Source organism: Excalfactoria chinensis, chromosome 2 (assembly GCF_039878825.1).
Source record: "Excalfactoria chinensis isolate bCotChi1 chromosome 2, bCotChi1.hap2, whole genome shotgun sequence".
Classification (NCBI taxonomy): domain Eukaryota; kingdom Metazoa; phylum Chordata; class Aves; order Galliformes; family Phasianidae; genus Excalfactoria; species Excalfactoria chinensis.
Genome location: NC_092826.1, coordinates 69,457,760 through 69,484,714, shown reverse-complemented (window position 1 = coordinate 69,484,714; position 26,955 = coordinate 69,457,760). Strand labels below are relative to the sequence as shown.

At 39.4% G+C, this 26,955-nt stretch overlaps 1 protein-coding gene across 2 annotated transcripts in view; it reads right to left on the bottom strand.

Moving 5' to 3' along the window:
* Positions 1-1,967: 1,967 nt before the first annotated feature.
* TRIO (trio Rho guanine nucleotide exchange factor) overlaps positions 1,968-26,955 on the bottom strand; it is a 224,951-nt gene continuing 199,963 nt past the window's right edge. The window contains exons 38-57 of one of the 2 annotated variants that reach the window (XR_011902859.1): positions 25,290-25,438; positions 24,512-24,578; positions 23,819-23,922; positions 23,155-23,224; positions 20,854-20,943; positions 20,219-20,311; positions 19,554-19,604; positions 19,254-19,331; positions 17,996-18,187; positions 16,739-16,916; positions 15,137-15,906; positions 10,865-11,112; positions 9,905-10,043; positions 9,522-9,549; positions 8,464-8,626; positions 5,764-5,885; positions 5,539-5,617; positions 4,806-4,902; positions 4,249-4,387; positions 1,968-3,521 (exon numbers count right to left, since the gene is read on the bottom strand). Coding sequence is in view for 1 of the 2 variants with exons in the window: in XM_072329481.1 (XP_072185582.1) it covers positions 2,979-3,521; positions 4,249-4,387; positions 4,702-4,902; positions 5,539-5,617; positions 5,764-5,885; positions 8,464-8,626; positions 9,522-9,549; positions 9,905-10,043; positions 10,865-11,112; positions 15,137-15,906; positions 16,739-16,916; positions 17,996-18,187; positions 19,254-19,331; positions 19,554-19,604; positions 20,219-20,311; positions 20,854-20,943; positions 23,155-23,224; positions 23,819-23,922; positions 24,512-24,578; positions 25,290-25,438 (3,504 nt within the window). In the remaining variant the exon portion in view is untranslated. Of the gene's footprint in view, positions 3,522-4,248; positions 4,388-4,701; positions 4,903-5,538; positions 5,618-5,763; positions 5,886-8,463; positions 8,627-9,521; positions 9,550-9,904; positions 10,044-10,864; positions 11,113-15,136; positions 15,907-16,738; positions 16,917-17,995; positions 18,188-19,253; positions 19,332-19,553; positions 19,605-20,218; positions 20,312-20,853; positions 20,944-23,154; positions 23,225-23,818; positions 23,923-24,511; positions 24,579-25,289; positions 25,439-26,955 lie in introns of both variants that reach the window. The other variant, XM_072329481.1, reaches the window with a different exon arrangement.

Here is a 26,955-nt window from a genome sequence, read left to right as displayed (position 1 = left end):
ATCGTCTTTTCAGAGCAAACTCCACCTTGAAGCGTGGGCTTCCTTCAGATGGAAGGTCTTGCATTGAACTGCCAGCTTTAGAAGAAGTGAGCAGAGGTTCCAAAATCCTGAAGGGAACCTCTCTCTGCTGCCAGAAACACCTACAAGTGCGTTACTTCTCTTGATACCATCTGGGTAACCTCTCCTGTTTAGTGCATTTTCAGTCAAGAAAGAAGTCGATTAGAGAACTGAAGGATACAAACTCTTGAACAGAAAGTGCTGTCATCTATTTTCCCAACGTGGAAGAAGCTTCCAGTGGCTGGCCTGCTGCAGTGCATCTTTCCTGAATGCTCTCTGTCTCAACACAAACCGTCCCACTCAATTTTCTGTCTTGAAAGTAAATTGTGAGGCATAAATGAACAGTTTCATCATCGACGGACTGCGTCATATAAAACAGTGTAAGGAAGTCATGCACATAATGCAGTGAGAAGAAAAAACCCAACAATCTGCATTGTTACTTGTCTTTCAATGTCATTTCGAATTGCAGACGTGTTCAGTAACAGAAAAAGGAGTTTTTCATTTTACAATGAAAAACACTTTGGCTTCATCCCTTACAGGATGCAAACAGAGACTCCAAGCCTTTATGGTTGAAAACAATCTTTCCTCTGAGGCATTCTAGATTCATTCTGATGATGTGGGAGATCTGCTCCCCATTTAAATATTATATCAAAATATAATCCTCCTTTGGTCTTTAACTGGGAACATCTGGAAGAAAACTGGTGATCACAATATACTAGCTAACGAAGACTGGAATGAATTCCCACAGTTAGAGAGTTACGCATGTTTTATATAAAAGCAATCAGGACACTGCAAAGCACTCAGCACTTTGAGCAAAGGTGAGTATTATTTTGTAAGGCATGAAATAAGGATGCATCATTGCCAATCAAAATGATTTTCATGACAATAAAGCAGTGGTTCTTTTTTCTTTTAAAGACAGAACCTAAATAAAATATGGCCAGTCCTCAACTTTCATACTCCTTAAAGGAAGAGATCAGACAAATATGTCAAATATGTTTAATTTTTTTTTTTTCTTCCAAAATAACTGATGGCAAAATAAAATATTTACATCACCTCGTACTGTGTAAACATGTAACGTCACTGTACAAAGAAATATACATGCAAAATAAAGCAAAAATGTAACTGAAACAACACAGGAAAATAACACACAAACATTATGATATGAAGTTGGTACGAATACACATCCAGTTTTGAAGTCAGTTGGGTTCTTTTAAAAAGTTTCTGTACAACTTTACAAAAAACACAAAGGGAATAAATAGTATACAGTGGAAGCCGCAAAGCTCACAACTAAGCCAAGCTAGGTTATGGCTTAAGACCCATACATCTAACTATGGTGGGGTGTCTGTCGGCTTGGTTTCTTTAAGCGTGGCATCTCACACATACATAGATGACAACACACCCATATGAACTCAGTGATGCACAGAAAACCACCTCTGCCTTTTCAAATAGTTCACGTCAATATTACTTCAACCATAAAAACAGCTAATAAGACAATTACATTACGTGCCAGATTCTCATCATCTGGCCGCTGCTTTTTTGCATGTCTTCTTCACCAAAGAGCACAAGATTCATTTGTTCATTTCACAGAAAGAAGTGAGCACAGTTCTGAAAATTCTAAAAAGTAGTAAGCATTGAGACTGATTTAGGGAAAGTCGTACTTTGGCATTTCGAATATCATAATGCAGTTTACAAAGCATCACCTTATTTTTCAACTGGTTTGAGACTTGGGATACGAATCTCTCTCCCCCTCTCTTTGAAACAACCCCTAAAACTGACTAGCTTTGACTACATTCTATGCTAATCCTCAGCTTCAACTAATACAGATGGTGTGGTACAACACACCTTCCCCTGCCCACCCGGAACCCCCAGGACACACCAACAAAACCATAAAGCTCGCCGTACTGAGTATGTGCTTTTTCTATATATTTATTACAGTTACAACAGAGGTCCTCATAAATAGTTGCATAAAATGTTAAAGCCACAACATTGCACATGATATGAAATAAAACAAAATCCCAAATGAGTGCATTTACAGTATTTCGTCCTGCTGTATACTGCTTGACAATCGGGTCAGCAAGCTGGGTGCCAACCGGACGTCCGTTTCTAACGGGCCAGCGTGTACCGACCCAAACTGAAGACCCGCACAGTGGTATACCACCATTGACGAGGGAGGGGAAAAAGGATAAGGAGGGGGAAAAATTACAGACCGAAGGCAGGTAACAGTCTATATACAAGTAAGGCCTACATTTTATCAGAGCAAAACGATTCATTCTATTTGTATGCAAAAACTTTGAGGTTGGATGCACTTAAAAGCAGAGTCTGATCTCAGTGCACTGCTACGTGAGATACATACAGGCGAGGCAACTGGAAAGCTCTATGACCAAGTGAAAACCAGATGTCAGAAATGGAAGCCTTATCATCGGGCAGCCATTTTGGCGAGTCTTCTCCAGGCATGATTTCATTTTTGTTTTAACACCAGTGCTTTGAACATAGGCATTTCTTCCTTGAATAAATCTTGAAAACGGTAGTTAAGTTCACTTGCAAAATTCAACTCTTGTTTATTAAAAAAACTATTTTATTTTATTTTATTTATTTATTTTTTTTTTTTGCAGAAACCTGAATAAAATACTGTTACTGTATCGCTCGCGACTGCTTTTTGCAGAGTACAGTGCTGTCATCCTCCACCCCAGTGAAGTCTGCATTGCCGGGCCCACGCGTGACCTCGCATGGTCCCCATGGAATGCACTTGCACACGAACATTCGCTAGCAGCTGGTTGGCTCGGGGTTTGCTTTCCTCAAAATTCAAGTCAACAGCTGATCGGCAGGAGGAGTCTTATCTCCAGTCTGATTGATCGGCAGGAGGAGTCTGTCTCCAGTCTGATTGGCAGGTGAAAGAGAATGAGAGAGAACTTCAGGCAAGATCAAACTCTTGGCAAGAGCCTGCTCTGTAAGAAGTTTTTAATGCTACGGATAGGTCGAACATCATTCTGGTGTTTTCGCCGCTCAATGAACGAAGTCAGTCTGGATATGTCTATGCTGTCAGTGCCTTTGCTATTCCCCAGCTGCAGCCATTGCTCCTGGAGGGTCAGTGCAGCCGAGGGACGCTTAGCTGGGTCATCCTGAAGCAGGACACATACAAAATCTTTGGCCTTCTGGCTAACTCCTTTGAAGTAGTCATCTGGGAAACTAAAGTCTAAGCGGCAAATATTCAGGCAAGTTTCCTCTACGCTTTCATCCAGGAAAGGAGAGACGCCACTAAGAAGGACATATGTGAGCACTCCAATGCTCCAAACATCTGAAGTGAGGGAAACAGGATTTCCAAGAATAATTTCAGGAGCTGCAAACTCTGGGTTTCCAAGTAACTGGTGGATATAGTATGTGGTATTGAGCTGGACTGCATCTCCAAAGTCAGCCAGTTTTATTGTTGGCTTAGAGGAACTCTGGTCCACCAAAATATTTTCAGGCTAGAAAACATAAAAGCAACAGAAAAAAATGTATTTTTTCAAGATGTTCTAGCACACATTTAGTGCTCCCTAAATGACTGTTTCCCAACCTGTGCTGCCTGCTCAGGAACGGCATAAACAGTTATGGGTGATGACTGCTGCTGAAGGGCAGCTCTACAAAGTTCCTGGGTAGTCCAACCGGCAGATACTTCTGTGCCAGTCACAGCGTGCAATTAATGTGTTTTAACTGCCGGAAGTATAGTTTTTGCAGGAAGTATAGCTCTGACAGATAAGACTGCATATGCTCACAATAACAGCTCTGCAAGATTTCACAGAAATCTGTGTTTGGGAACTTAATCTTAAAGAAAAGCAATTATAGACAGAGAGTGAATAAAGCAACTACTCTATCTGCTTTATGACAGAGAAAACTAAAGGCCTTGGATTTGCAATTCTGCTGCAAGTTTCTAGGGAAAAAAAAAAACAAAAACTACCACCCCAAACCCGAACACTGGCAGCAATTATTTCCAGCACAAAGGACCACATATGACCAGCAAGTTTCAAGGGGAATGGAGAAGGAATTCAAACCTTCTGTTTTGATGTGAACTGAAGGGATGGATCTTCCACCACATACCCCTTCATACAGTCTCAAAGGGATTCACAATTCTGTGCTCTCTGCTGCCAGTTTTCTAGAGGGAGATTTTCATGCGTGGAATGGCACACACTGTTGGGAATTCCACTGACTCCTCACCTTTAGGTCCAAATGTGCTATTCTGCAGTTGTGAAGATACTGCACAGCTTCCAGAATCTCTCCCAGGTAGAGTCTGATCTTCCCTTCAGTGAGGTTTCCCCATCGAACAACGTAGTCTAGAAGGCGACCCTGGTCAGCCCTATTAGAATTACAAGGGTTACATTTTAATACTGAATACAAGAATTGAAAAACCCCCACCATACAATCAGTGTTGAAAGCTCTATAAAATCATGCCTGAAACTCCAGACTAAGATAGTCACCTACATATCAGTTTAATAGAACAACTATTTCCTTCCAAGTTTAATAATAACTTGATGTTTTACTAGAAGCATTTGAGAATTAGATTATTTTGCTTAGATGTCATCAAACATCCCAGAAATCTTCAAGTTTCTTATTCATAAGGGCACAGGAAATGCCCTGGAAAGTCAGGTGCATAGATTTCATTTTACACACATTTCTAATACTAGTATGTAGTTGGTGGCGGTCTCAAAGGTATCAATAAGGCCAATGAGCTGGGGATGCTGGAGATTCTGCATGACTCCAAGTTCATGGGTAACCTGGTCTCGCTTCATCAACTTCTTATTCACAAACTTAGTGGCTACTGCTCGCTTGGTTCCCTTCTGGTCACATTTCTTAACGACAGAAAATCTGCCCCTGGAATACAATGTTGAAAAGAAAGAATTAACCAAAAGTTGCCTAAAGGAAAAATGTACTTATATCTTGAGAGAGATTCTGAAATAACAGCTTAGCATCTAGTCAGATATCCCTGTAGTATAGTTTCTGGCTATAAATAAAGAGTCTAAAATGCATGCATCTTCTACAAAATGTGTCTGTACAAATAATTAGCTCTAGATTCAGACCTGTTTTATTGCACTTGCTGAGAACTCAAACCAGAGTGGTATCAAACTTACAAAGGTTTGTCCATTAAGGCAGAAGAATATATATTCTTCATGAGCTGCTTCATATTTTGCTTGTGTTCAGACCTTATCTGGCTTTAAATTTCATTCTCCAACTAAAAAAGTTTTTGAGTACTTCACTGTAGAGGACTCTGTAGCCTTCCAAACACCTGAAGAACACTCATCCTTTCAATCTATTATACCTCATCTGCTTAAGTATATTCTGTTTATGCAGTGCCATCTAGTGCTAGTAATATTTCGACCTCCCCATTTCTATATAAAAACTTAATTCTTGACTTTTAGGCTCGAATGGTAGGTATTTTACAAAGAAAATCCCATTTTTTAAATGAAGTCAATATCTTGACATCTTTGAACATCAGCATACAGAACACACCTGCCAAGCTCAGCCACTTCACTGTAAAGGGAATCAAAGTTGTCTTTCCAGATTACCATGATTCCATCACTTCCAGGACCTACAGAGAATATGAAGAGAGAAAGGGTAATACAGACATTTGCTACAGTCAGATTTTCCTCAGAACTAAAGTTTTTGTTGTTACTGAATTGAGCAACAGGTGTTTGAATACAATCAGATTTGAAAAGAAAGCAGAGATGAGCCTACCTAAAACTCGTAGACTGGCGGAAGATGAAACCGAACCCATATCGTTTGCAGCTATACATGTATAGATACCATCGTCTTCTGCAGTGACGCCAATGATTTTCAGTGAAGCCTCTCCTAAGTCACTGGGAAATACAATGGCATCCATAAACTTTATATTCAATTTACAGACCTTGAACTATGGATATCAGACGAAGACAAGAGTGATCACATTAATACTTCTTACTATACAGGCCCTAAGCTTTCTCTTCACAAACGTTAAATCTGTCACTGCTATTTCAGAAGTGTCTACCAGAATCTGAATATTTTGTGTGTAGGAAACATACTGGAATGTCCTAAAAGCCCTTAAAGAATATCCTCACCACCTCTGTCTCAGGGTGTCCCAGGCTCCTTTGTTTGAAAAATAAAAATCTTTCTGTTTCTCCCTGCTCCCTCCATTTCTTGCAAATTATTAGAAGTCATACTGAGGCAACAATGCATCGTTACTCTATGTTTCCACCTCTGACTTGTAGCATATAGAAGCTGGCCTAGGGGTCTGACCAAGGGGTCTGTCTTGGGACTGATGCTCTTCAGTATCATCAATGACAGGCTTAAGAGCACCCTCAGCAAGTTTGCTGATGACACCAAGCTGAGTGACACGGTTGACGTGTTAGAAGGAAGGGATGCATCCAGAGAGACCTTAACAAACTCAAAAGGTGGGCCCACATGAACCTAATAAGGCTCAACATTGCAAAAGGCAAGGTTTTGCACTTGGGTTGGAGTAATCCCAGATATGTATACAGACTGGGAGAACTCCTTGAGAGCAGCCCTGCAGAGAAGGACCTGGGAATCCTATTGGATGAAAAACTGAACATGAGCCATCAGTGTACTCCTGCAGCTCGGAAGGCCAACAGTACCCTGGGCTCCATCAGAAGAGGGGTGGCCTCAGGGACAGGGAGGTGATTGTCCCTCTCTATCCTGCTCTTGTGTGGCCCCATCTGGAGTACTGCATCCAAGTCTGGGGTCCCCAGCATGGTAAAGATATGAAGCTGTTGGAGAGGATCCAGAGGAGGGCCACTAAGATGATCAGAGGGCTGGAGCACCTCCTCTATGAAGACACGTTGAGGGAGCTGGGCTTGTTCAGCCTGAAGAAGAGAAGGCTGCAAGGAGACCTCATTTCATCCTTACCAGCATTTAAAGGGGGATTATAAACAGGAGAGGAATCAACTTTTTACAACGGTAGACAGTGATAGGACAAGGGGGAATGATTTAAGTCGAAGGAGGGAAGATTTAGGTTGGATGTTGGGGAAGTTCTTCACTACGTGAGCGGTGAGGTGCTGGAATAGGCTGCCCAGAGAAGCTGTGGATGTGCCGTCCCTGGAGGTGTTCCAGGCCAGGTTGGATGGGGAGGTTGGTGGCACTGCTGTGTCAGAGGGGGTTGGAGCTTGATGATCCTTGGGGTCCCCTTCAACCCAAGCCATTCTATGATTCTAATGTTGCTACTTCCAGAGCATTCAACTCTCAGTGGAGCCATGAACAGCAATGCAAACACTTTGGCAGGTCTTCCCTGGGCTTTACAACTCTAGACTCAAAACAGCCCTAACACTGTGTTATGCATTCACAGTACAGCGTATTTTCAAGATTTTCCATTGTTCTTATTATTTGCCTTTGAATCTCAGTTACTCTGAGTTATTTGAGTGCTAGCACAAAAACCGTTTGCCACGGTCTTTATCTTGCCACATTTCTGGGGAAATATGAACATGAATTTTAGCAACATGGGAAAATGACCCTCCTCCACAGCTCAAAGGATGTTTAATTATTTTATACTAAAAATCTGTCAGCCATAACCAAAATGATTTACTGGTTATAATTCTGTAAAAGTGATCATAGAATCATGAAATGGTTTGGACTGGAAGGGACCTTATAGCCCATCCAATTCCAGCCCCCCTGCCACAGGCGGAGCTGCCAACCAATAGACCAGGTTGCCCAGGGTCCCATTCAACCTGGCCTCAAAAGCCTCCAGGGATGGGCCATCCACAGCTCCTGGGGGTAACTGTGCCAGTGCCTCACCACCCTAAATAGATCACAATATGTTAATCCTAGTGAATTTAGCTCTACTCATCTCATAATGGTTGTGGATGCAGTAGTACAGCTATCACAATGCCCTTGTCTCCCTATAGCAAGTACATAGGCAAAACATTTCTTCACACTGAAGGCACTCAGTAAAGAACATTTTCTGTTAATAAACGAATGCTTTATCAGAAAAAAAAAAAAATCCTTCTTTAACAGGCAATTTAGGATTCCAAATTATAGCAATATCTGCTATTATACATTTGTTTGCATTATCTGTTAGTATGTTCGGTTCTATTACATCAAAGCTAAAAACAGACAAAAACATTTGTTTCCGTGCTTCAATTATGAAGATGGTAGCACTGTCATTTTAATAGGAAACAGAAGTTTTCCTTTGCAAAATACTATTGTGTGATCATTCTGAAAGCAGTCATCAGCACGCTACTAATAGAAATAAAGGACTGGGAGTGTGGCATGTCACAGCATTGGAATGTCACTCTTTTACTTTTGAGATGCTCAGTGTTGAGAGGAAAAAGAGGAGGATATAATTAAGAGCGACACCCCAAACCTATCAAAACAAATAATCCACTGAGATCACTTACAATGATTTTGCCTTTTATGACAAAGAAATGTACGACATAATAATTACTGTACCTGTACGAAATGCTGTGATGACCGTCATTGCTCAGTGTGTTATGATCAGGACCTTTCCAAGTAACTGAAGCCTTGGGACGACCACAGACTTTACACCTAAGCACGATGGTCTCTCCTGTCTCACATGTTACCTCACTCAATGGTATTATAAACTCTGGGGGAACTGGAAAAAAAAAGAATATTGAGAGCATTAGGTCAACTGAAATTCATCAGTAGAATTTGCATTTCTACTCCCTTTCATCTTCTCTTTTCTATCAGACAATCCAACATAGCACTTAAAATTTCCAGAGTTTATCTATTCTTCTACCCTTTGATGATGTCTACGGCTACTTCACTTGCTGTGGCTCTGTAGAATTAATAACTTTTCCTCTTCATGAATTAGCTTAATTAAACTTAAACACAATGCTATCACAATGCCAGGTAACCCTGAAGTCTACAGTGGTGACCCAAACACTCTGGGCCAAGTAAGCTAAGCAAAGGCAGCAGTGAAAAGTATTTAAGGATGTGCTCGGCTAGGCAATCTGTATAGCCAGCTGTGTTTGCAGAAGGGAAGACAAAACATCTCATTTACTGAGGTACTATAGAGTTGTCCCTTTTTGCTCACAGGTGAAACTCGAGAAGCTGACTCTTGTCCCAGTGTCACTGTATTTCTCCTGATCAGCCTCTGCCCTGGAGAGACTCTGAGTGTTTGCTAGGGAACAAAGCGCAAAACGAAGTGACAGGTCTCCAACTCCTGACCTCCTTATTTTGCAAATTCAGCTTCAATGCTCAACTTCCTTACAGCCTCAGTGCAGATGCAGTAGAGAGTGTAAATCTTTCTGAACAATGTCATGTGATTCTTGTATTTTATGTTGTTTTGGATATGTAAACAAAAATGCCTTCCTTTCATCTTAAAATAATAAGATATGACATATTTCATTAACCACCTCTAAAATGAGTTTGCTTATATATTCACTAAAATACTCAGTTTCTGATGTAATTCATGTTAAGTACATTTAAACAATAATGTTTCAATCCCATTACGTTTGCTGTGATTTTTAAAGATTAAAACAACTTACCATCATAAATGTAATTGGGGTTGAGAAGCTGGAAAGGAGAAATTAAACAATTAATGTCCTTGCAAATGTGTTATGAAAGAATTGTAGAAAATAAAGCACAATGGCGGGCAGAAGTTATCTGTACCCACAAATGTCCAATAAAGAGAAGAATGCCAGAGTCCCTGTACCACTCTACTTTTTCTTCAGTATCCATATGCAGTATTGCGCCTGTACGTTCAGATACCTTATAATCTTTTTGTATTATTGATAAACACCATCCATTAAAACCACTGTTGTTTCTAACTTCACATGAAGTTCTAACAGAAGCTAGAATTAAAAGCAAGTCTGAAAGCAATTCTAACAGAACTCCTTTTGAAAATGACTACATCTTTATAAACGTTTACCTTTACAGAAACCTTGTTGGCAAGTCCTTCTCGGGATTTGCGGTAACCATTTTCTAGCTTGCCTTCCCTTTTGCCGTCTTTATCTTTTTTCTCAGATTTCTTCCTTAAACGGAGTGCTGTGTGCCAAGACGTTGACTTCCTGAATGTAGAACACAGAATGATTTGAAAATTATTATTATCATTATTATTTTTAACTCTCAATGATGTGTTATAATCTCTAGGTTGAAATAGCATTGGAAAAGTAGGTCAGAGCATTATTTCACTGTATTGAAGTACCCTAAGACAAAATACATTAAGTATTCCATAAGACATATTGGCTTTGTTTAAAGCTGTAAGCTTGTAAGATTGGTCTGTAGTTCAGTATTTTGTGAAATCTTTGCTGCAGTGGTAAACATTCAATATGAAAATACAAACTGTCAATCAAACTGAACTAACAGCATAAAACCTATCTCAAATACAACCCATAAAGACTTTATATAAACCTGTTAAGAATGTGGATATTAGTTCTCCCACTGGAGAGTTGAGGGAGATCTTAGCACAATCAATGACGGTAGACAGACTTGCAGATCCAAGCTGAGATCTGTGATTTCTGAAATTGTACCTCATTTGGTACAAATGTAACAACAGTTTCCTAAATAAAGACACCTAACCCAGCAACTCATCCTATGAATAAGTCAGTAACTACTGTTTCTCTTAAATAAATAAGGTATTATTTAATCTTCTTTTTCCAGAAGACTGCACTACTACAGCTTTTAATAAAGAATACATGCTTCTCTTTTACCACCTTGCTTTTATTACTTCATTTTTAAGATGCTTGCAAAGAGACCTACTCAAACTTCTTGATGCTCATCGATTTCTCAAAGAGCACATCAATTTTTAGTTTGAAAGGCTTAGAGCCTTGACTAAATTGAAGTTATTCTTGCTCTCCCTGTTCTAAACAAACACACTTGATGCACTCACTTGATGGTTCCATCAGGGTTGTCCATGATGACTGCACTGGTGTGCCCCAAGACATAGCCGGGAATCCAGCCCTCAGCTGCGGGGCACTGATCAGTGGCGGCTCTGAACACCAAAAACATGTTCTGTTGGTTGCTGGCTAGAATCTGCACAACCTCTCCTTGGTAGACATTTATCTCATCCTCCTTCACTGCCGTGTAATCGTGTGTCACCAGCATGGTGGAGATATTGCTACTGCTGCTACTTTCACTCTGCAAGTGTCAATCAAAGAGGAGGCAAAAAAAAAATAAATCAAGTTTAAAGTTCATGAGGAAGGCAGTCTATTCTCGACGTGCCACATTTCAACCACAACCTACATAATTCACACAGCTTAAGATGCAGTCAAACAGAAGAGTTAAGGTTTCTCTTCTAGAGATGCTTGCATATACTTACTTTGTGCAAAAAAGTTTTATCTTTGAATACCCTTATGTAGAATTGCTGCAGTTCCTTTTCCTTTCATTCAGGATTACTTCATTTTAACAAAAGATTTCAACTAGTCTTTCTTTCAAGCACTGAAGCTTATCAGGTAGCAAAGCTATGGTACAACATGTGTAACAGTTTCCCACCAAGTCTTGCAGATGCACTTTCAAAATCAGAGCAGATCAAGACTTTGTCTCATAAAAACACTGGAAACTCCAATAATGAGGAATACATACAACCTTTCCTAGTGCCATTTGTCAGATGTCAGACACCAGCCGTCTGCACACAGAACATGACTAGTACAAAAGAACAAAATGTGCTTTTCAACAGTGTCTGTCTTAAAAATTCAAGGCTACTCCCTAGTTTGAAACCATATGATCACATCTGTTACTTTTAAGTGCACAGAAGGAGGTTAATTACTGAAATACTAAGTTATTTATTTTTTGGAGAAAAATAGGCCCATCGATCTCTAAGAATAAAGCTGGAAATCACACTTTAAAATCATCGCTTTGATAGCTGTATGTTAGCTGCTTCTCACACGCTTTCGACTGGTGTTCATTAATGCTGTCTGTTTCCTCACTGAGCTCTTGCGGGAAGCTACTTACTGCTGACAGTGCACACATTAAAGACACACTACTTTTCAAACCAAAAAGCCTTCTCCTGGCCAACTGGAAATTATTACGTTTTTAAGTCAATCTCTTTATGTCCGCATACGTGCAAACAGAAGTGTAAAACCTATTATCAGACTACGCAAACGAATCCCTGAAAGAAAATGATTTCCTTCTTGAAACACATTAAAAAAAAAAAAGTGGATGGCCCATAAATGATATGGCATGAGGTGTGTGTGCACCTGTCCTTGGTCTCTGTGTTCTTACATCAGACTGTCTCAGTTTCTATTTGCGAGGGCTCAATATTGCTTAGTGGTAGCTGTGTTGAAGAAAGAAAGCAGTACCCAGCTGTAACTGAATGCTACTGTGGTTTATATTGCATAACCATGCACTAGCACCACATACATGCAAGCAGTGAGTGGAAAGCTTGGCACTCAAGATTAAAATACTGTCACCTTTTTTTCCTAAACTGTCAAGTATTTGTCTCTTTTGTACCAAGGAGAAGCAGAGGTGCTCAGTTGACAGCCTGCTGCACTGGGAGCCCCCTAAGCCTCATTCTCATCCTATCTGTTAATGGCCTTGTCCATCTCTTGGCACCTGTGCTTCCTCACAAGTCGGCTGTGTAACATACTGAGAGGCCAAGAAGTTTGGAAAGAAACTCTGATTACTCAGTCATAGCATGATCAGCACATTCATGCTTGCGTTTGCAATTTCTGTATCCTTTCCCCTGTTAGGATTAGGAAGCAAATGATACCTGAGAGCAACGTCTCATCCTGGATTGTACCTCTACTAGTGGGTATTCATATTTAATTCTAGATGCTGTACTTCCAGTGGGAAGAAACCAGTTTGTCTGTTTTAGAGAACTGTCTACATGGCCTTTTGTATTACCAAGACTCTTCCATACTTCTGATAAACCAAGAACAGAAGAACATAAAAAAACCAGAAGTCCTACTTTTAGTTGCTGTTTAGATTAATATTTGTAAACTCTCCTAGCTAAATTAAAAACAACTTTATTCAGAGAAAGTTGCTTTTATTAATTCCTTCTGTTAGACTTAGAAGGGAGTGGTAGGGAAGGCTGAAGTAGCAAAATCAGCCCAAGTCCAAATCTTGTTCTGTGCACTACTCCTGAAAATACAGGAGTTTTTTTAGTGTGCAGACTTGTTTAAGTGCAGGACTGGTCTTCATGCAATGTGACATTTCTTTGTAATAATTAAGTCTGAATGTTTCTTATTTTCAGCAAGGACAGATAAATCTGTTAAATAAATATCTGGTCACTTCAGAGTGATAAACTTCCTAACTTGTTCATTTGTTTATATCAGAATTTATTCTCATCACAGAAAGGAAGCTTTGCCTTTGCCTTGCAAAGAAACAATTATTCTTGTGCAGAAAATGCTTTTCTACTGCAAGTTCTGGCCATTACTGACCTCAATTACTGGATTACAGAGGTTAGGCAATCAAACACTAAAAAACTGCTTCCATATTCCTGAAAAAAATAACAGCAATTACAACACATCTGTTTTTCCTTCTTATGGGTGACCTTTACGTATCCAAGAAACCCTATGAAGTAACCCTAACCATATGTGTGTGTAAATATACACATACAAATGAATACACCAAAATAAACTTTCGTGACCCATCTTCTCTAGCCTGCTGAATGCAACGTGAAATCCTGCTAAAATATGGGCTGCAAATGGAGTTATAAGTGAATAATTGTGACCCAGCTAAAAGAAATGCAGTAGTGAAGCAGAAGGCATGCATTCGGACTTTGTTTTGCAGTGACAAAAAAACAAAGGCACCTTTGCCAGTAGTATCAAAATTCAAATGTTTTAAAAAACTTAGTGCCTTCCTTTCTCTTTTTTTTTTCTTTTTTTTAAATGCAATGACATTGGTGCTATGCAAGTTGCAATAACTGTGAAACACGTTGATAACTGCAGCTAATATATTACCATCATACTTTGCTAGACTGAAGATAAACACAAGACAGAGCTATATCAAATGAAAAGATGGAATATCAGGATCAAAATATGATACATGCAAAGCATTACTTTTTCTTCTGAAGCTATTATAAAGGTAAGTGTCAGGACTAAGAAGAAAATTCTTTGTGTTAAAACGGTTCTATAAAGAAATGCATGCACTTAAATCAAAAGAATGCCAAGTTAGGTGATTTGCAAAATTGCTACTGCATACGATTTGTGAGAGAGTGGAAAAACAAACACTGAACACAATACTTAGTGAGAAAAGAATCAAATGTGACTTTTAACAAAGGCACCATAGCCTGCCCTACGATATCTATGGCAAGTGCCTTGACATTTTTGCTTATGTTTGCACATGCCCTGTGATTGCTGTGTTACATTTCCTGGTAGACATTATTACAAAGTCTGTGGATTCTGTTGACACCCCACCCAGCTTTCTGCACACACACACCAAGTACATACTAAAAGGTTGAATCTCCAGGTGCACTAAAACAGTTCTTCTTACAAAGCAGAAGGGAAAAGTAGAGCCGCTATTTGTTTTGATTGTAGCAGAAGAACAGTTGATTACTTTAGCTAGGCTTTGATTGCCTGTTTTGAGTGGACCGTAGGAAGCTTCCTTGACCAGGCATAAGATTTAAAAAGAGAATACCGTTTATCAACTAATGCTGAAAGGAGGAGTGTATGGGGAAATAAATACAAAATAATATCAAGCAGCCCAGGGACTTTTTGGTAGATGTCTCAACGAAGTTAAAACTCAATGGACAGCTGGTGGTGGATTTGTGCGTGACAGGGAAAAAAGCCTCAAGACAATCTGCCAAAATCTCAAAAGTCAGATGTAAATGCTGGCTGCAATGCATACCCCAAGGTGCTCTGGTTGCCACGCTTCAGCAAGTTAATTATGTGCCTTCAAATTAGAGAAGAAACAGCAAGGACAGCAAGTTAGTAAGGATCAGCCTAGTGATCTATGTTTTCAGCAGAGGCGGAAACTGTATCTAATGTTAGCAGCTGTTTGTGTGCCTGTATACATATCACCATCCACATTTTTATGTATACACACACAAAGAGGTAGATAATTTTATTTTTTAATGTGCAGAAGACACTGGAGCAGTTGATTATTTCAGAGCAGTAGAGCGCCGGAGAGCCAGAAGTTAGTACGGAGAGTGATGGCAACGCACAGGAAAGGAGCATGGGAAGGTTTTAGAAGAGCTCGCAGGACAGAGGTGCTCCGCTCTTACCCCATTACTCTGGGTGGAGTGAACTGACTGCTCGCTGGTCGAGGAGCATGTGCTCATGCGGTCTGTGTCCTTGCTGTGTGAAGAGTGGCGGTGGACCTGCCGCTGGAGGGAGTCATTGTCCCCAGGGAAAGTGAAGGAGCCAGGGCGGCTGGCAGGGGATGCTGGGATGGAGCTCCAAAAGGAGCCCTTCTGCAGGGGGCTGCTGGGTGGAAAGGTTTCTTTGCCAAAAGGAGAAGGGAAAGTCGTGGAGAGAGGAGAGTTCATTGGTGAGATTGCTCCTGGCCTTGGCTTCCCCAGCGTCAGTGATCCTATGCTGTTTCTTGAGCGACTTTCCTCTGAGTTTCCACGTGAGTCTTTCTGGGCTCCGTCAGCTGAGCCAGAAATGTTTCCCGCTGTCTTCCTGGGACTCTCAATAACTTTCATCTTGGGAATCTGCTCAGCTTCTCTCTGAGGACCGTCCGGTTCTGCACTGGGAGGGTGCCTGTCTGGCTGGCTCAGGCCAGTTTCTAAGGAGGTGTTGTAGTGTGGCAGGGAGAGATTGTGAATGGACATACCTGACATCTTGTCTGCCTCTGCTTGGGCCGAGGCTGCAGAGGAGACCAGGACTGGGGAATGGTGTCTGACAGGCTGGGGGATCCGGGATGGCCGGCTACGGCTGGAGCTGGGGATTCCACTACAGCTGCTGGGGCCGCTGCTGTTACCACTGCTGCTGCCGCTGCCACCTCCACCACTGCTGTGGTTCCTCTGGTACTCGATTGGAGACGTCAAGGCTGCAGTGGGGAAGGGAGTGGAGGTGATCAGGGAACAGAGAGTAGGAAAGGGAACAGAAACAGTTCAAGCAGACACATTTTGTGACAAAAGGAGAATGTGTCTTAAATAAGAAATTCCCTTATTGCTGCCAGTCGCGCCCTAGACTTCAAGTCACTTTTGTATATTACACCTTTAATGACTTGCCATATATCATCCGCTCTCTGTAAAAGACAGAAAAGTTAAATCCAGGCAGAAATGTCTTCCTCCAGATTGCACTGTTGGTCAGTAGCCAAGATGGGCAAAAAGAGATGAGACTCAAAATTCTCAGTGTATTGTTCTGCCCATTACAACTCTAGATCAGGGCAACAAGCTATGGATACAAAAACATAGCAAGAACCTCCCAGTAGGAAGTATCCAAAGGATATCATCATGGTTTCCTGCAGAACCTGAATGTTGTTGCCACAGTAAGGTGAGACATCAATGGACAACAAAATAACAAATGGAAAACAGATTCTGAACAGATACTTAAAACTGAACTGGTATTTAGCCTTTAAATGCTTGCATTTGGTTCAAAGGTTACACAGACTCTTCCCATCAATGGATGGTGTCTCTCGTAATTCAGTTCTACAAAACATTTGGAACATTTCACCGAGAAAACAACACATAAATTCAGACTATCACTCTTACAAGAAATGCTAGCATCTGTTCTAAAGCAAAAATGCAGCAAAACTCGCAACTGTTCTGTATTCGTTCAGGAAAAAGGAAACTTGCAGAGTATTTCAAAGCCAAGACAACAACAGATGAGAGAGAATTCACTCAACTATGAACTTTTGACGAGAGCTGATCATTTACCATTTAAAAAGTTGCGCTGGTTTTCCAAAATTTGGTTAATTTCATGGATCCACAGCTGGCGGACTCCTGGACTGGCAGAATGCAAAACAAAGGTCTCCGTGACATCACCCGTTCTTGATGTTAGTGCAAATTTACATGGATCATTGTCCACATTTTCCTCCAGGGAAAGGCAACTCACCTTCATACAAAAAGAGAATTTCCTTTATGTATTTTCTGAGAAACACACTGATCAGATCTCTTATGTGATAGTTCAGAGTCCAGTCTCCAAACATGATTAAGATAAACATCCATTTGTTCAGTAAAATAATACTGTCAAATTACAGTAAACTAAGAATTAACACAGGTCACTTTTGGTACAACCAAAATGTCTACAATATACAGTCTCATTCTACAGCAGCCTTTGCTCTAGAGAGTGCAATGGCCTTTCACTGACAGATGTAGTGCACCAATTCACTGTAAGTATAGCTTAATGCTCTCCATCAACCCTCACATCAACAGCCTCCCCTTGTGTTATTTAAAATGCTGAGCCCACTGTAGAGCTCTGCCAATGGCCCATACCAAAGTCTTCTGTGAAAACAGCAATGTTGTGAAATAGGCTGACTGGCCAGCACAGAACATGATACACGGCTGGTATGCAGAGCTGCAAGGCAAATAAGAGGAGGCAGGATCCACCCAAAATGCTTCAAGAGGAGTGCTGGTGAGCACTGCTAGCAACAACTTTTGTCTTTGAGAAGAGTTGAAGAAAGGCTAAATGCTTATTTTTTTTTGGGGGGGGAGGGGGCAGAGGCAGAGGCAGGGGGGTGGTGGGAAGGGAAGGATTTTCTTGTAGTAGAGCTGACACAACCAAGAAGATGGAACTACTACTCGCAAAAGTTACCTACCCATTTGGACTGACTGCAGCTGAAATTCGTCAAAAGAGATACTTACCAAGTTTTCCTTACTTGCAATCACTTTGCTTTGCGGTGTACACACAGCACAGAATTGAAGACTGAACTGTGAATGTTTGTCCAGCTTTGAACAAGAACAACTGCTTTGGTACGCTTCACTTGGGAAGCATCAAAGAGCTGGAATCCAAAGATTTCCATTTCTCACTTAGCACAAATCCAGTAGGAAACAATTTCAGGAAATGACTGACACCTTGCTGAGCTTTATGACTGTACATCTAGATGCCACTGGGGATTCCACACTGAATGAGAAACTGTTACCTTTGTGTCCCCCTGCACAAATTCTGCTATAAGACTCACACACAACAGTTACCTTGATACTGTTTTTAAACAAGAATCCGGGCATGGAGAAACCTTTCTTTTTATCTAGCGGCTCACTGAAAATGACAATCTGTTCAAACAGGAAGACTCGTCTCTCCTTGCAGCGTGGCAGAAGACCTGCGTCCTGGTCTGTAACCAAGAACGTGTCCTGGAGTAGCAGCTTACCCTGGGCTACAATTTTACCCTAAAAACAGAAGCAAGTGGAAACATTTAGTGCAACCCTGCATTTTTTTTCACCCCCCCGCCCCCCAAATAAATCTTAGCAGGTGCCCACACAAAAATCGCTTTGAATATTTCCCAGTCTCTTAGAGCATCCATTAATACACATGAAATTCTGATATCTTTTCTCAGAAAACAATGAAAGTACACACCCATCCTCTTTTTTTTTTGTTGTTTTTGTTGTTTTTTTGTTTTTTTTTCATTTTGCAGGTGAATGCTTTTTAACAGTACTGTTTAACAATACTTAAGGGCAATAAGGCTTGTGAAGGGCTTGCAGAATATGCCCTACAAGGAGAGACTGAAGGAACCAGGGCTGTTTAGTGTGGGGAAAAGGAGGCTGAGGGGAGACCTTATTGCCCTCTTCCAATATCTGAAAGGTGTTTACAGCGAGAGTGGGGTTGGTCTCTTCTCACTGGTGACAGGACAAGGGGAAATGACCTCAAGTTGTGCCAGGGTAAGTTTAGGATAGATATTAGGAAACACTTCTTTACAGAAAGCATTGTTAAGCACTGGAACAGGCTGCCCAGAAAGGTCACCATCCCTGCATGTGTTTACAACCTGTTTGGATGTGGTGCTTGGGGACATGATTTAGAGGGTTGTTAGTTAGGGTTCTATGGTTAGGTTGTGGTTGGACTTGATGATCTTTGAGGTCTTTCCCAACCTAAGCATTTCTGTGATTCCACGACTAAACGATTCTATGATTGAAACTAGAAGACTTTCATCTCTTTGTTGCCAAAAAACCCTTCACTACCATCTCTCATTTATTCTTCTGTTTTCTAGAGGGCTGAAAAGGGAAAGAATTCAAGTTCATATTTATATCATGAAGCAGGAAGGGCTTCACAAGCAGAGTATGCGACTATGATCTGGCTAATGCATATTTACATCAACAGTCAATTTTCATCTCTTCCAGCCTAGCTTAGTGACTGTGCACCCTATCCTCCTCCTCCTCCCCATCAATGCTCTCTGCAATGTTAGCGTCTAATTTCTAGAGCACCTGACAAAAACTCACTGAAAAATCCCAGCCAACTTACATCAAATCCTTGCAGGCGGCCAACATTCATCATGTCATTACACCGTTTTGGTACTATACACATGACCTCTACAGCTCTCTGTTCAAGACAGATAAAACGTCAGAGCTTAATTTTCCAAATATGTGTTAGCAGGATAAAATTTTGTTTCACTTGCTACAGTTACTTTAGAACAGAAAGTAAGGTGAAACATAAACACGTATAATAAGCACATCATCAAGAAGATTAGAAAAGGCAAATAACATTGTCAAAACAAGATCAGAATAACAAGCATTGAAATCCCCGAGAAAACATTTCAAGTACCTCTAGTTCTGTTGTATCAAGGTTAGCTTTTTTAGAATATTTGAGGAAATCCTGCAAAAGGAAAGAACAATAATATAAGCGTTGTGCTCATTAAATCACACAGAGAGAATCTCACAAAATCTATATTTGCTGTCCTCTGTCACAGAACAAGACGCTGCAGAAAGCTTCTTGCTGTGGTGTTCCCCTCTGCATATTTTTAAAGATTTAGTAACTCTTTTGTTTTTGATTATACAAGAACATATATTAAGATAACAGTGCCTATGATACACAGGGTTGCTCTTCAGTAAACATTTAAGTGTAATTAAAACGGTTGCACGTATAGATGAAGAAGCTGGGATGAGTCATATCTAGAGATGGAGGCAGTTGGGATATCCCTCTCCCCTTTGTATGATGTTAGTACTAATTCTAACCATTTTCCACATCACTGACTTGAGTTCAGTTGAACTTCAACTGTTTAAACAAACAAACAAGAAAAAAGAACACAACATTCAATTGTCCAATCTATTCACTGCAATTTTTACAGCTACCGAAACATGGTTAGAAAATAATCTGCTTACAGACCTGGGTTCTGTTATGTAGGAGAGAGAGGAAGAACATAAGCAGTATTTAAAAAGAGAAAACATAATTTACTGTGTATTACATTATTCAACTCAGCACTGCTTTACCTTTAGTAATAGCTGGTATTTCATAATTCTCTGCACAGGTTTTATTAACAAGTCTGTGAGCTGCAGTCTGTGGCCCAGGCGTTGCTTTAGATCCTGGGGGTTGTAAAACAAAGATTTTTTTGGCTTCAGATATTGCTTAGTTCATTAAGAAACACAGCAACACACATTACTATTAATGGCTATCAGAGTAGAAACTGGCGAAGACAGAGCAGAATTTGATCTTTAATTAGCAAAAGATGGAGTCCTTTCCCTGTATCAATTTTGCTTTTCTCTCCTCCAAGCACCTTCTGCATCTTTTTGGAAAAGAATGTATACTGAAACATAATTCTTAAGTCACAGGCTGTACATTTTCTACAATGATGTTGGTCATCTAACATTAGAATTTCTTTTTGTATACAGCTGCTAACCAACCCAGTTAAGGCTAGTAAAGATGGCCTTATTGATTAATTAACAGCTAAAGTTCACGTATAAGATTAATACATTGTTAGAAGCTTGTATCACACAAATCAGAACAGAAATGGCAAGAAATTACAACTCAAAACAATAACAGCAACATCCACATGTGCTGCCCTTTCCTAACATATAGATCTGATAATGCTTATGGTTTGTGCACACATCCTCTCTCAAGGACTTACCTCAAAAAATGTGTCAATGTATTCTGAGACAATGTGCTCAGACTTTGGTTTGTTCTGGCAGTAAACTATGTACATGTGCAACCTTCTCTCCTAGAAAAACAAGGATGCAGAATGATATTTTATCACCAAGAAAAAAGCATGCCAGATTGAAATAGGGTACATTTCCCAAAATGACACAACTGAAAATCATTTATTTGGGGATACCACAATAATTTCAGAAAGCAAACACAAGTCAAAACATTGTCACAGTTATATACATCTGCTCCTGAACATCAGATGCATAGAGACCATAGCTTAGAAAGTCCCCTCATAAAAAGAACTACAAAACCGGTTAATTTTGTTTTATTAAGCAAGGAAAATCAAGAAAGCCTCTGAAACATTACAATTTAACTTGACTATTCTTTATTTGAATTATCTAGTTATTACTATAGTATTACAGTATCCTCCTCCTACTTAGTTGTACAGAGTAATTAGAAGAAACCTGCCTATCTTTTACATAGTATTCGCTGTTCAAGTTTGAGTGCAGTAGCAGGCGATGTAGCCTGGGAACAGCGGTGCTGGTATTTCTGAACTCTGATTCTGTATTTTGTGTGCAAGCATTTTTAAACTGAGGCAACAAAGGAAAAAAGGGAGCATAGCTTTGATTCTAAGATTTGTTCTTGATTACCACCTTGGTGGTTAAGAAACACAGACATCCCACATGTGTCTATAATCAGTTCCAAATTCTTCCTAATCATTTTGCCAGGACTTCTTTCCTGCTCAGAGAATTAAAGAGCAATGACCACTGAAGACAAATGGAAAGTTAAAAAAAAAAAAAAAAGAAAAAAAAAAGAAGCTTGAAATTGATACAAAGCATAGATTAAAATGAGAAATAGAATTTTCACATTCTAGCTAGTCAGCTTTTTGCTAGAAGATGCTGTAATAGCATCAGAACTTGCCTTTCTATCTGCAGTAGTAAAGATGCCTTTCAAAGACAGTGCAGTTCAAATAAACTTACCAGGAGAAAGTAAAACAGCAAGGAGAACAATTATTCCCTTAAGATTTCATCACATTACACCAGTGCCAAGATTCTCCCCTCCCCCCTTTTTTTTTTCTCTCTTTTTTAAATTTTTTTTTTTTTTTTAAATAATCCCTCAGAAATGGAACAGCTTGCTCCTCATCATTAGTCCACGAATTAAGCCCAATTTCCAGTAACTGTTCAATTAATGCTTGGCTCTCTGTTTTTTTGATATCCATATACTGACCTTCAAACACAAAACCACTGGGAAAATCTGAAACCCACTAAATATGCTTAAACCCAGCCTGTCTTCTGTCTTTGCACACTTGTGCAAACCATCTTGTTTAGCAGACATGTTTCCTTTCTGCTGTCTTATGTGATTTGGAGTACACTGAGATCTCATCTCAAATAGATACTCAATTGTTCTTTGACACAATAACGTGCCCCAAAAAAGATTATAGGAGAGTGACTGACAAGCAGTATATAATTTTTTATATTATCTAGTTTCTAGATAACTATCACAGAATCATAGAATGACCCAGGTTGGAGGGGAGCTCAAGGATCCTGAAGCTCCAACCCCCCGTCTGGCAGGGCCAACAAACTTCCATGTTTACTAGATCAGGTTGCCCAGGGCCCCATCCAACCTGTCCTTGAACACCTCCAGGGATGAAGCCCTGTTTTTAACTAGTTCATCTCATTTCCTTCTGAAGAGTTACCATATCAAGATGCGTCACATGGGCACTCCTTTCAGTAAATAGATGAAGAGGGGGTAAAATTGTATAAAATTATAAAGGGTACAGTGTTGGACTAAAATTAAACACTGTGAATGTCTGGCACTCACAATTGCTTCCCCAGGTGAAAAAGGAGGAATCCCAAACACTAGTGTGATTATCAAAAAGGGAATGAACACAGCTAGAATGCACAGAAACCTTTATGGAAAATAAGCAGCTTTTCTATTTCCTGCTTGCTGTCTTCCAAGGTACTGCACTGATATCTAGGATTTGATATCCACAATTAGAAAACAGGTGTGCTTTGTCAAATGAAATGACAATTCCCTCAACAGAACTGGAACTGAATTGACAAATGGGGTCCACATTCATATTTCTTCATAGAAGGATACTGCCCACAAAAAAACAAGGCTATTTACTTAGTCTACTTACAAGCTCTTACAATCTCTCCTCGTCTTACAAGGAGGAGTGTTTTATAATCCTTTCTTAACTATTTTTTATAATAGATAAATTCTTAATAAACGTGTTAGTTGGTAGCAATACTAGAGCTTGGCCATAGAAGACATTTGCACTTACATGCTTAACAAACAGGGATCCCAGCTTTTCTGGATCTTCAAGGCACTTCTCCAACTCTCCTAAAAAGAAGCTGAGCAGCAAAAGAACTAAGCATATTTTTCTGATAGGCTATATTGTGGCAACAGGTGATTACAAGGCAATCTTATTACAAGATGCATTTTGTATCCTGTCAACTGCGTTGTATATTAACAAATTTCCAAAATGACAATACTAACAGTGTAATATTTCAGTACATATTCCAAATGGACACACATTCCAACATGGAAAAATACTCATATTCATTAACATATTGTCATTCATGTATTGATTGATATTTTTCTCCTACCTAGTTTAGAGTGGTTGAGATGTTCATATTGCCATGCTAATTTCTAACAAATTAATTAAAGATTATATTCTTAAACAGAGAAATCTAAATCTCGAACAAACATGAGTTCTGCACAATGCTATCCATAATAGAGATTCTTATCTGAAGCAGCTGTGATATATAAACAAATCTTCATAACAACATTTTTGAGTTGAATCTACTAAATAAATAATGAAGCACAAGACTGAGCATATTTGCCTTGTTTCTAAATATTTGAGAGAATAAATATTTTCTTTAAGTCAATCTAGTATTTTAAGGTAGAACTGTTCACTAGCAGGCTTTCAAGTTAGATATACGTACTCTCTGTGCCAGTCGTAAATCTGGTGAATATTTCCAAATACGATCTTGTCTTTGCCTTTCATATCATCAGGAACGCCATCTTCCTTCATAAGTGCCATGTAACCCTGAAACAATCAAAGAAACTCACTGTGAATATCCCAACTTAAAAAAACCGAGGGTAATCTTGTAATCTCCCTTTCCTCAGTAGCCTTTCAAGATGACTAGGGTAACAACTTACTTGGGGCAGAAAGCCAAACAAATCATGAAACTGTTTTATACTCAACTTCACCTGACGTATGGTTACAAAATGTTGTACTGAAGAAAACTATATTAATGAATGGTATTTCATAGGAATACTATCTAAACGCCACCCTTTGCTTCAGAGGTTAATATTTGTAGGTTCCCCCAAGAGTGTGGATGAAATTCACTGTTACGTTTGTTCTCTCTGGTTTTCCATATGCATTTCATTGGTAGCTCAACATTATGCATCTCCCTTAAGTCTCATCTTTTTTACAGAAGAGGAAACTAGGAAGTCTAAGACAAGCTTAGCAGCAGGGAAGGAGCAAGTCTTCCAAATTCAGGATAGCTCCTCTACCTGCTTAGCCTACAGTGCTTTTTTTGAATTTAGCAGTGTTAAATAGATAAATAAGTTGAGTTGCACAGTTGGTTGATACCATGTTGAAAAATAAAATAGACTAATGAAAAACAACATACCTCAACTACATAGCCCAGATCTCGTACGTAATCACGCTCTGTCTCCACTAATTCCTGCAAGACATAGCTGCGGGGGAAAGGAAATGGTGAACACACATTTCATTAAAAACACTTCTAAAAAAGGATTAATGACATATAGCCTTTTAGACATTTGCAGTCACATATACTTGATAAGTATAGCTGAGAATGAAGAATTAGTGCACATTCTTTCTAAGCAAAATGCTTCTTTGATTTTGGAAGTGGAACATGCTAGCTTCTGTTTATCAAGAGTTAGATGTTTTCCTACATGTGTCATTTAAATTAAACATTTAACTACTGTTTAAAATAAAATGCTTGTATGTCTCTGATCTGGACACTCTTAAGCATAATAACAGGCATGTTTTTCTTCTACCATGGTAACACTTAACTACTACAAAAGAAATTAAGAATCCCTGCAGGAATGGCATGGCGGTACAGAAGAAAGGGAACGATCAGTTTTTGAAGCCTAATAGACCTCTGAATACTTTAAGATTTGCATATTTTTGCTTACCTGAGATTGACAGGTTACAAAAGTCAAATAAAAGTGTGACTGAAATTAAGTCACAGGAAACTTATACTGTGACCAGTGTTTGAGGAAAGAATTTTTCCTTCACACAATGTAACTGTATGCTTGACACCTAACACAAGTCCTCTTCTTTCCAGATGAACAATTTCTACTGTCAGTTCAAAATGGACATTCTTTCAACAAACATTTTCTCTCTTCAAAACATTATTAAGAACAGTGAAAATGAGGTCTTACTGTCGTCTTTTTAAGGAGCTGGATTTCCTTTCTTCCATCTCATCTATAGGTGATGATGAGGATAGAAGAGAGTTATCTGAAGGGTTGAAGGATGGACTGCTGCTGTCACCTTGATCTACTAACAAGGAACTTGGACGGTCTTCCAAGGCCTAAGAAGGTGTTCAAGAAAACAACAATTATTTATTTCCCCTTTATTCTCAAGAGGTGTTTACATACATCTGTACATGGGAACCTATGGAATATCAATTACTGCAACAAATCTTGGCAAAAGAGGTCTCAAGATTTGAGGAAACCTATCAAAAACTTTGTTTTCTGGGACGGAAAATCTAACTTCATAGAAGCACATTTTAAATGTATCAGTCTCTCCTTCACAGGAGAAGAATGCAGTTCAATTGGTTTGAGCAGGGTGGGCTAGAAATCAGAATATCCTGTTGAGGATGTAAGTACTTCTGTAGTAGAAACTCCATGTATGCATACTTATTGCCAGAGGTCAAATTATATTTATCATAATTTAGTTCTCTCATACATAAGATATTTTCAAAAGTAAATGGAACAACTTTAAAGAGAATTCTTTGGATGTTATATTTTTAATCACAACAGAAGTGGCATTTTTTGACAAACATTTTATCTCATTAACTGGCCAACATACTGACTTGCTTTTGAGCTTGACAGCTCAAATCCTAGGAAATCATCTCTCTCTTCTGCCAGACAAACGGTTTCCAACGCACAAACTGCTTAGTCTTATTTTTTATTTTAAAAGATGGAGAAGCCATGGGAGAAATAATATGAACAAATTTCTTTGAAATATTTATTGGATTTCTTTAATCCAAAACCCGAATCTTGGAACAAGCTATCGCTATATATCACATTTCCTTGCATGTGATAAAGTCTTTAACGCAAGACACATTTAGGTAGGGTTTAGCCGTAATCTTTTTTAATTCCAACAAAAACTGAAAACCCAGTAATAACATGACAGGCCTAAAAAGTTGGAGAAACTGACCCTTGGCTACACATGTGAAATGAGAACATATCCAGCAGGGACTACACACAAGAATCATTAATCTAAATCCACTGCTGGGCTGTATGGAAGAGATGTAAGAGATGTGAACTATTACATTTTCCATTTACAAAAGGCTGCTTTGAATTTTCCCACAGATGACTTCTTATTCACCCTTCTAGCGCAACAGAAGAAAAAACTGAAGTTAATGCTGTAAGCGTGCAGAAATTATTTATGTAATAATGTAAGCGAAGTTTAAGTCTTTTTGAATGAGGAAATGGAAAATGGAAAGTCCGATTTTTCATTTTGAAATTCAAAGCTGCTAAAATTTATGCAGAATCTGGGAAATAACAACTTCTGGTAACATGGGTTTGCCAAGCTGTGGTTCTGCTGAGTTTTCACAGTGGCACTACCTTCTGAATACAAAGACTTGTGGAATTACCTATACAATCTACTCTTTGCCATTGAGCATCTTCAGCAACACAGAAACTTGGAAACAAAAGCTTTAAAGATCTGATAAAATTATGCTTACTTCATTTGTTAGCAAATAGGGTGAGTAACATTCAAACCAACACTCACTTGCTCTTTATAGATATTTCGTGTATATCATGTTGCCTGCTCTGTGAGGCAAATCATGGTAATTCTGGGTCTTAGCATTAGTTTTTCTAA